Source organism: Alligator sinensis, unplaced genomic scaffold (genome assembly GCF_000455745.1).
Source record: "Alligator sinensis unplaced genomic scaffold, ASM45574v1 scaffold317_1, whole genome shotgun sequence".
NCBI classification, from domain to species: domain Eukaryota; kingdom Metazoa; phylum Chordata; order Crocodylia; family Alligatoridae; genus Alligator; species Alligator sinensis.
The window spans coordinates 668,814-679,792 of NW_005842582.1; the positions used below are offsets into that span (position 1 = coordinate 668,814).

A 10,979-nucleotide genomic window follows, 5' to 3' on the forward strand; every position below is an offset into this window, starting at 1 on the left:
AAGAGCGTCTTTGCAGACAGGCTCGCTAACCTAGTAAGGAGGGCTTTAAAATAGGTTCACCAGGGGATGGAGACTAAAACCCTGAGGTAAATGGGGAAGCTGGAGACCTGGAGGAAGAGCAAGCAGGAGGGGGCAACAGGATAAGTGCTCTCATACTTCTTGAGAAATCAGGGCAATCAACTGGTTACCTCAAATGTCTGTACACAAATACACAGAGCCTGGAAAACAAGCAGGAAGAACTGGAAGTCCTTGCATAGTCACAGAACTATGATATGATTGGAATAACAGAGACTTGATGGGATAGCTTGCATGACTTGGAGTACTGTCCTGTATGGCTACAAACTGTTCTGGAAGGACAGGCAGGGGAGAAGAGAAGTTGCACTTTATGTAAAGAGCCACATGATTGCTCAGAGCTCGAGTATGAAACTGGAGGTAGGCCTATTGAGAGTCTCTGAGTTAAGGTTAGAGGGGAGAGCAACAAGGGTGATGTCGTAGTTGGGGTCTGCTATAGATCACCAGACCAGAAGGAAGTGGTGGATGAGACTTGCTTTAAACAGCTAGAGGTTGTTTCCCAATCACAAGGCATGGTTCTCATGGGGGACTTCAATTACCCTGCCATCTGCTGGGAGGGCAATACAGCAGTGTGCAGGCAATCTAGGAAGTTTCTGGAGAGTACTGGGGACAACTTCCTGATGCAAGTGCTGGAGCACCCAACTAGTGGCCATGCTCTTCTTGACCTGCTGCTCACAAACAGGGAAGAATTGGTGGGGAATGTAGTAGTAGATGGCAACTTGGGCAGCGGTGACCACAGGATGATTGAGTTCAGGATCCTGAGGAAAGGAAGGATGGAGAGCAGCAGAGTAAGGACCTTGGACTTCAGAAAAGCAGACTTCAACTCACTCAGGGAACTCATGGGCAGGATCTCCAGGAAAGCCAGTCTGAGGGGGAGAGGAGTGCAGGAGATCTGGCTGTACTTCAGAGAAGCCTCACTGAGAGTGCAGGAACAAACCATCCCAATATGCAGGAAGACCAGCAAGTATGGCAGAAGACCAGCTTGGCTTAGCAGGAAACTCTTCAGTAAACAAAATCACAAAAAGGAAGCTTATAAGAAGTGGAACTTGGACAAATAACTAGAGAAGAATATAAGAGCATTGGTCGGGCATGCAGGGATGAAGTCAGGAATGTGAAAGTGCAACTGGAGTTGCAGCTAGCAAGGGATGTGAAGGTTAACAAGAAGGGTTTCTACAAGTATGTTGATAGCAAGAGAAGAATCAGGGAAAGTGTGGGTCCCTTACTGAATGGGGGAGGCAACCTTGTGACAGAGGATGCAGAAAAGGCTGAAGTGCTCCATGCCTTTTTGCCTCTGTCTTCACAGGCAAGATCAGCTCCCAGACTACTGCACTCTAGGCTACAGACTACAGTTTGAGGAGGAGGTGAGCAGTCCTCCGTGGTGAAAGAACAGGTTTGGGACTACCTAGAAAAGCTGCATGTGTACAAGTCCATGGGACCAGATGCGATGTACCCGAGGGTACTGAGGGAGTTGGCTGATGTAATCACAGAGCCATTGGCCATCATCTTTGAAAAGTCATGCCTGACCAACCTGATTGCCTTCTCTGATGAGGTGACTGGCTCTATGGATGCAGGGAGACCTGTGGATGTGGTACCTTGATCTTAGCAAAGCTTTTGATACGGTTTCCCACAACATTTTCCCAGGCAAGCTAAGGAAGTATGGGCTGGATGAATGGACTGTAAGGCAGATAGAAAACTGGCTGGAGCATTGGACTCAGAGTAGCAATCAATGGCTCAATGTCTAGTTGACAGCCGGTATCAAGTGGAGTGCCCCAGGGGTTGGTCCTGGGGCTGGTTTTGTTCAATGTCTTCATCAACGACCTGGAAGATGGCTTAAAGTGCACCCATAGGAAGTTTGCAGATGATAACAATCTGAGAAGAGTAGTAGATACGCTGAAGGGTAGGGCTAGGATTCAGAGTGACCTGGGCAAATTGGAGGATTTGGACAAAAGAAATCTAATGAGGTTCAACAAGGACAAGATTATTCTGTCCTGCACTTAGGACAGAACAATCCCATGCACCAGTACAGGCTGGGGGCTGACTGGCTGGGCAGCAGCTCAGCAGAAAAGGACATTGAGGTTACAGTGGACATCAAGCTAAATATGAACCAGCAGTGTGCCCTTGTTACTAAGAAGGCTAATGGCATACTGGGCTGCATTGATAGGTGTATTGCCAGTTGGTCAAGGGACGTGATTATTCCCATCTGTTCAGCACTGGTGAGGCCACATCTGGAGTGCTCTGTTCAGTTTTGGGCCCCCCACTACAGAAAGGATGTGGACAAATTGGAGAGAGTCTAGAGGAGGGCGACAAAAAAGGTGAGGGGGCTGGCGTATGTGACCTATGAGAAGAGGCTGAGGGAACTGGGCTTATTTAGTCTAGAGAAGAGAAAACTGAGGGGGGAATTAATAGCAGCTTTCAACTACCCGAAGGGGGGGTTGAAGGAGGATGGAGCTAGATAGGTCTCAGTGTTGGCAGATGGCAGAACAAGGAACAATGGTCTCAAGTTGCAGCAAGGGAAGTTTAGGTTAGATATTAGGAAGAATTTTCTCACTAGGAGGGTAGTAAAACACTGGAACAGATCACCTAGAGAAGTGGTGGAAGCTCCATCCTTGGAGGTTTTCAAAACCTGGCTAGACAAAGCTTTGGCTGGGATGATCTAGTTGGGAATGGTCCTGCTTTGAGCAGGGGGTTGGACTAGATGACCTTCTGAGGTCCCTTCCAACCCTCATTTTGTATGACTCTATGTAGAGTCTGCATGACCTGTGGGTTGTAACAGAATAAAGTCAAGAAAGGTATGTTTTATGATTCCCAAGTGACTGTGATAGTGACCGTTAAGTGCATATCCCTACGAGTGGAAACGTATGTTTCCTGGGGACAACTAGCAGCAGCATAAATATGTTCTTCCCTGGGGAGCACATATATGCTGCTGCTGGTTGTCCCCAGGGAACACCCCTGCATCCATGCTTTGGTATGCGGCAAATCGCCCCAGGTGGGCTAGGGGAGGCTGGGTCCAGCACTGGGCTGGAGCCTGGCTGGCAGCTGGAGTGTGGCTCTGGCCAGCCAGGCTCCGGGTTTGGGTGGTGCACGCTCTAATTAGAACACTCGAGCATGCTCAACATCACATGTGTTCAGCGTCCCTGTGTTTCAAAATGGTGGTGGGGCACATTAGCTAAAGCTTGTCCAACGATCTTTAGTTAAAGTGCTCCCACTGCCATTTTTTAAGCATGTGACTCTGAATACATGAGATGCGGAGGGTGTTGCTGCTCTAATTAAAATGTCCTCCTCCCACTCCAGAACACTTATAAAGACACCCTATGTTAATAGTGTTCTGCAGTTTTCTATTTCTTTATTGACTACAGAAAAGTTCCATTTTGTTGGGTTTCTGGATTAGAGGAAGGTTATACTGCTTACCTCAAATATTCTTCACTCTCCTAAGTTTGGAGCCTTCATCTTTAGTATGTGTGAACAAGGGGGAAAGAATTGACCAAGTCAGTGACTAAATTCCCATTTTCTCTCATGGATCATGCTGACTTGTGAGCAGGGATCCTGGTTTTCTCTGTTGAAAAATCACAAATTTTCTGATAAAAAATAGTGAATTTGCTGATTAAACCCCCCCAAATCTGCGATTAAAATGAGACACCACTATATATATAGATATGAATTAACGCAATGTTTTATTGATATAGTTACAACTTTAAAGCAATTTGGAAGCCTACCAGTCCCTCAATCACTATAATAAAATAAATTCTAAGTACCTATACATTTTGGTATTTGATTTTGGGTTTTTTATCATGGAAAATCAGAGCTCCTCCTTCCCCCTCGCCTCCCCAGGATGCAATTCCAGGCCCCTCACTCCCAAGCCACAGGCCCCCAGGCCTGCAGGTGCCCCTCACTTCCCACCCACAACTCCTCCACCCCTGCTAGTGCCCCTCAATCCCCACTCACAGCCCCACAGCCCTGCTGGTGCCCCTTGCTCCCTACCCACAGTCCCCTGACCCCACCCCCAGCCCTGCCAGAGGGTGCCCCCAGCTACCAGGACTATAAGGCCAGGGACCCAGGTCTCTAATCCCCTGTCCTCTGTAGGATTACCTGAGCCCCAGCTGCAGCACCATGCTGAGACATCCCCTGCCTGCCAGGCAGCAACGAGGGGCACAACTCCATGCTGCTGCCCCTGCTGCTGCTGTGTGGGCAGGGGGTGCTATGCCAGGGTGGCGCGGGGCTTGAAGCAGCAGGGAGCTTTCCTGCCTGGCCCTGCTCTGCCCTGCTGCACTGGGTCTCACCCTTTCAGCTGTGGAGGCCCCTGGGGGAGGGCAGCAGGGAAGGGAGCCTGAGCCCACAGCAGGCAGCCTGCACCCACCCCACTCACAGATCTGGCAGGGCACATACCACCCCCCAACACCTCGCCCTGGAGTGTGTGCAGCAGCAGGCAGCTAGTCCCACCCCTAGATGAGCTAGTCCCGCCACTCCCTGGGTGAGCCATCCGTGGCCCCATCTTGTTATCCACCGGGGCCCTGTGGCCACGCATACTGGCCCTGGACCCCAAGCCCCATGCACCTTCTGGCTGGGCAGCAGCCCCAGCCCAGTCCAAGTCACTCCCTTCCATGGGGGCCTCAATTCCCCTGCCCTACCCTCCCACCAGGCTTGTGGGAGCTGGGCATCAGGCTGCCTGGCAGCCATGTGCATATACATGCACATGGTGCCCCCATCCTGACTGCCCTCCTCCCGTTCCCCTGATCCCCTTGAAGGCTGGGACTCTGCCAGCCTGCAGAGAGCTTTTTGCAAAAGTGGAAAATTTGTATGTTTCTTCATTAAAATGAGAAATCCATGTTTTTCTCACTTAAAAGGGAAAATTTGCATTTTTCCCCAATTTTCCGTGGGAAATGGAAAACCTGGATTCGTGCTTATGAGACATGGGAAGCTCCAACTTTTTTTTTTTTTTTTTTACTTCTATGGAAAGTATATAGGATGTTTGAAGCCTTGGCCTAACAATACGATGTTATTCCCTTTTCAGATCTTCCCCTTGGTATAACACCACTAACAGTCTTTTATAACGGCTGCATGGAGGCGAAGGTTAACAGCAAAGAACTGGATCTGGATCAAGCTGCCTATAAACACAGTGACATTAGATCACATTCATGTCCACAAGTAATCGGAGAAGATCAATTCTTTAAGTAACTCTCTTCCTTTAGATATAATTTCTGTAATTAGTCTCATTCATCTCACATACCATTTTATTCAAGATGTGCCAGGATACCAGATCATCTGGAATGTTCTTCTCCCCTTCATGTACCGTGGAAAGGAAAAAAACCCTCTCTTTTCAGAGATAATGGGAAAGAATACAGATTGCATTCTTGTTCAAATGATCCTGCCTAAGTCCAGTTCCTTAGATTTTATATTTAAATAATTTTTTTCAGATGGAGTAGCAAGTCCTACCAGCATATTTAAAATCTAAATCAAACTATTTTAACTTTTAAAGAAAATATATGAAAATGTTTTAACAACTTTTACGAGGTATGATTTTATAAAAAGAAAGGCCCCCAGGTTAGAAGGCTAATTCCTGTCAGTATACTTATGAATTGTATTAGCATTTGGGGTGGTGACATCAAAAACAAAAGTTTTTATTAACATTAAAAAAAAAGGAAATTAGTAAACCAATTTATAAAATTCTTGACCAACAGTTGCCTTTTCCATTGCAGAGTCCCACTATCGTAGTTTGAACTTCAAAACTTTTCCCCCCTCCCTGATTCATAATTCCATTACTTTACTTAAGAGTAAAGTACTCCCATTCCTAAAACAACATAATATCATGCCACTGTCAGAAACAGAATGGCAGCAGATGTGCATGAGTAAATTGTGTGCATGAAGGGGTGCGTCTACACGATATGCTAAATGCACAGTAGACTAATTCTACTGCACATTAGCATGTCACAGCAAAAGCCGTGCTAATACACAGTAGAATTAGTCTACTGCTCATTAGCAACAATAAATGACCGTGCACTGATGCTACTGTGCAGTAGTGCCAGTTACTGCGCATTGTGTTAGTACCTGTTATTACAGGTACTAAACTTAATGCACAGTAACAATGGTGCATCAATGCATGTGTAGATGTGCCCAAGAGATAGTCACACTGGTGTTGACATCAAACTTGAATTTGCTGAATAAAACTGAGGGCCTCCCTAAAAAACAGACTTCCCCATTTTTGACTAAACTTGCACTCCAGAGTTTCTTAGTCACTCCCAACTAGCTCCTTGGAGATGTCAAACGTATTCTCTACTTAGGTTAATCATTTAACACCCCCAGCCCCCTTACATATGACTTTGAGGCACCTCAGAACTGCCTGATTTACAACAAGAGCTATTTATTTACATGAAAAGCTTAAATCTTGAAGCCAATTTTGCACTTCAAGCCATATCCCTATTAAACCAAATTAGTCTACAAAGTTGGTTAGAAGAGGAGGGAATGATTCTAGGAGGTACCCAATTTGGTATGTCTAGTTTCTTTAATTCCTGTGAGTAATCTTTCAATTTCCAGACTCATTTTCACATAGCTGGTAAAGCCTCTCCATTTAGCTACTGCAGAGGCTTTGGTTAACCCTAAACTAACAGGGAGAGAAGAGTCAGAGCAGGAGTACCCTTCCCCTGCATCTCATTAAGCTACAGAATAGACAACTACCTATCAGAACACTTGAATTAGGATTTGATGCCCTGGTATAGAAATTTACTTACCCAAAGAAGTATTGTACCATCTTCATTCACTTTGAAGAATGCCTTCCTCCTCAAGAGGTCTCATTGAAATTAATGGTATGATATGATGTAGTACCTCCCAAGTGCAGAACCTGGTCCTATATTTTCAATTTTTTAAAAATTCACTTCTGACCCAGGCCCTTTTGTATAACTTTATGAACACAATGAATGAATGTCTTCTCTGACGTCCCGTGCAATCCAGCCCCAGTTTGATTTAGTACCAGATCTCAGAATGCTGCTTCTTGGCAAAAGGAAACCTTGACAATCACAGGAACCCAGTGCGCAGTGTCTAAGCTCCTGTCAGCTCTTGGACCACCTCTGTGGAATGGTGCATGGATGCAAAACTGCTTTGGTTACCTCTGCAGTGGCATATTGATGCAAAACCGTGTTGGTTTCCCCAATTCTTTTTGTTTAAATAACTGTGAGGAAAATTTCCCCTCACTGCATGTGGGCTCCAAATCAGAGGTCCAGCTGAAATCTATACAATTCAAATATATGTTTAAATGCTGTGCAGGACTGTGACTTTGGTCAACTGGAACCTCAAAACTTGCCTTTACTTACTGCATTTCTAGTTTTCAAGAACAGTTCCCAAAAGTAAGACTCTCTTTTGAATTTAGTGCTTGTTCAGCCACCTTACCTTACCAGAGAAACAATCAAAAGATAGAGCGCAGAAGAAAAGTGTCAATAGTACATAAGATATTTATGTCTATGTTACAATTAGAAGGAAAAAAGAGGGGGGAGGGAAGGAAGATAGATTTTTATTTCATAAATTGAAGAGAGATGAAGTTAAAGAATATGGAAAATAAAGGAACAATATTTTTGTTTTGTTTTTCTCTATGGATACCTGCATTCTAGTTTTAAGCAAAACTGTGCGCTGAACTTTTGAATGTGAAAGTGCCTCCATATTTTAAAGATGAAATAAAAGAAAAAAATCAAATTTATTTTCACTTAAGAGCATATTTGCACATCATTCTGTGATTCCTTTTAACAGTGCAAACCTGGATCAGATGACCAAGTGATATACTCAGGTGACTGGGATTATCTTCAATATTAATAAAACCCATTAATTCTAAAGCTCATTTGCTGTCCCATCATAACTTCATATTCTCTAGATTAGTATTGAGCTGTATTAGTTATTTCAAGTTGCCTATATTAGCTGGTAGTAATTAGGCGTTACGTAAAAAGAGCAAAAATAGCAAGAGAAGTGTGTCAGCTTCTGCTGTGTCTTCTCCATCTGTTGTCTCCATCCATGAATTCTGGATTTTGAGTCTGATTCTTATTTATGAGGCCCCTTTACACTTAAATATACATCTATTTTAAGTCTCCTTTATATTGCCATCACAGTAAATGGACCTTAGCATTAATGAAAATAGGTAATTTTTTCTACTCTATTTGATCAGCAAACCTTCCATCTTAGAGAGAACCAAAACTTTGTTTTTATCAACCCCAATCCAGCCAAGCACTGGAGCACCTGGTTAACTTTAAACATAACTTTAAACATATACGAAACATCATGACTTTAGTGCAGGGGTAGGCACCCCTCAGCATGGGTGGCAGAGCATGGCATGCAAAGGTTGGCAACATTTTTGGGTGGAGTGCCCAAAACACCCACAACCTCAACTTGCAAGATGTTGGGATGCCTCAGGGTGGATGGCAGGGAGCAATGGCCACAACAAGGATTGGGCCCCTCATGGCTCCCCTGCCATCCACCCCTGGCATACCAACATCTTACAAGTTGAGGTTGCGGGTGTTTTTGGCACTCTGCCCAAAAATGTTGCCAGCCCCTGCTTTAGTGGGTCTTTTACATGATTTAAATGAAGTATATGCTTATTGCTTTGTTGCGCCAGGGCTTTTTACAGCAGCATGAATCCACAACAGCCCCATTGGCTTCAGTATCTTTCACTGATCTAACAGAACAGAAATTAGAGCCATACAGGAAAACAGCTTGTAAAAGATTGCAATCCTTAAAGATGTATTAGGTATTAATAAATTAGGTATTCCAAGGAGCATAAAGGCTAATGCCAAAGGAAAAATTAATGGTTCTTATATTACGGGAGAAGAAATTGAGATAGTAAGTGCAATTTAAGGTCTTTGGAGAGACCTTAGTGAGAGAGAGGATGATACCGAATAAATGATAGTGGTCCAGTATTATAATAATATAGCTCTTGTAACAGGACAGAAGGCTCCTGTTACTTTAAGAGGAAATTATGTCAGGCTGAGCTGAATCAGGAAGGATTTGCAGCTAGGGAACAAGTTAGCTGCTAATGAAATGATTGCCAATAGACAACCCATGGTGTCAGGCACAGAGAAGGGATAACTATGGGAGGGTAACTTACCCTGGGGAGGGAGGCAGAGCTGTAAAATGCAGCAGGGCCAGTCAGGGAGTCAGCCCAGGAACAAGGGGATGTAGATACATGAACTCTGTTCTAGCAGGGAGAGCATGCAGGTCATCCCGCACAGAAGGGAAACTCCTGTGAGTGCCTGCAGAGTCACATGACCGGATGGGGCGGGGTTTAAGAGACTTAAAGCCGGTGCCTGAGAACAGGCGGTCAGTCTGACCCTGCTAGCTACCGAGTGAAGAGCTCCTGCCCAGAAAGCTGCAGTGGGAGGCTCTGCTGACTCCTGGAATGACAGGACAATGCAACTAAGACACTGAATGCTTGCTGCAATGGGGATAGGACCTAAGACAGGGGGCAGCTTGGCAGACAGCGGGCAGCTTGGCAGACAGCTAGATAGCTGGGACTTTTGTTAGAGCGCAAGCATTTATGGGGCACTGACAGATGAGATGGTTTATTGCACAATTGGCCACTGAAAGCACTCTACAGCCATGCACTGACAGAAGCTGCAGAATAGTTAAAAAATGCCCAATCGCGTGACAATCTGAACTCTCATTGCATGAGGATTCAGATGAAGGTGCTCCAAAGCAGAGCACCTTCATGAATGTGTGTCAGTGTGGCTGGGAGCAGGGCTTGGCTGATGCAGCCCAGCTCGGCTCCACACACTGTCTTCAAGATAGGAGGGTGGAGAAGTGACTTTGGTCTGTGGGTTCCCCAGCCAGTGCAGGAGGGTGGGGTGGGTGGATTGGAGCCCCCCTGAGGTAGGGGACCCAATCTAGTTCCCCCTTCCTCCCCCTGCCCCCCCTGAGTCCAGTGTGCCTGGGGAAACCCCAGACTGAACTCACTTCCCTGCCTTCCCCCCTCCCATCCTGACAGAGCACGGGAGCTTGGAGAGGGGTTGGGGCTAGAGGACAGACTCTACAGACACACTCACTCTCACACTTTCCCCCGATCAGCTCCAAAGGTGAACTGGATCACACACTCTCCTGATCCAATGGCGAATGTCTGTTGGGTCAGGAGGATTGGTTTAACTCATGATGCTTTCTGTGAAGTGGCATGAGTTAGACCAGGGAGCTGCATGTCTGTTAGTGCCCATGTGCTTTTATTTGAGGTTGACTGGTGGACTAGGTGTATGGCTGTAGGGGAGTGTGAAGAAGCCATGGTGGGGCACCTAAAGGTGTGCATTGCAGTTAACCTACAGTGGGGTGTCTGAGGGGCACGTGGCGGTTAAGCACAGCAGGGTGCCAGGGCACACCAGTGTTTTGGAGCCTTGCTGGGGGCAGGGGCTTGGGATACAGACCAAGCTTAAGTCAAAGTGGGGTGTAAGCCTAGAGAAGGACTGAAGCCCAGCACAAGAGAAGGACAGAGACAGGGGCCAGGGGCCCATAAGCCAGGTCCAGGGCAGGGGGGCTAGGCAAAGGGAACAGTCAGGGAAAAGGGGTGACAGTTGGGAAGGCCAAGGCGGTCTGGTAGCTGGTGAGGGCAAAGTGCCCCACTTAAGCAATAATCAGTAACACCTGCAAGGCATGGGCATAGCTGTAGGGGAGGTCAGAGACTATGAATTTTGCCCTTAAGGAAAGAGTAGACCCGAATGTGAACAGTCCAGGAGTGTCCCACCTAGCACCTGAGGCCAGGACTAGGAGTGGTGGGGTTTGGGAGGAAACCAATTACTAATATCAGACAAGGGCTCACATCAGGACCCTAGGGCAGCCTCCCTTTTCATGAACCAATATTTACATCAAGGTGTGGCAGGTAGGAGAAGAGGAAGATACTTTTGGAGCCAAAGCAAGGCAGGAGCTGTGTGTTCATCAGGGGGTGGCACAGTTGCCCT

At 46.2% G+C, this 10,979-nt stretch overlaps 1 protein-coding gene across 2 annotated transcripts in view; it reads left to right on the plus strand.

Annotated features, from left to right (window-relative positions):
- PROS1 (protein S) overlaps positions 1 to 5,432 on the plus strand; it is a 55,754-nt gene extending 50,322 nt beyond the window's left edge. For both annotated transcript variants that reach the window (XM_025214438.1, XM_014524218.2), the window contains exon 15: positions 5,081 to 5,432. In XM_025214438.1, coding sequence (XP_025070223.1) covers positions 5,081 to 5,244 — 164 coding nt within the window. In that variant the 3' untranslated portion in view covers positions 5,245 to 5,432. The remainder of the gene's footprint in view (positions 1 to 5,080) is intronic.
- The last annotated feature ends 5,547 nt before the right edge of the window (positions 5,433 to 10,979 follow it).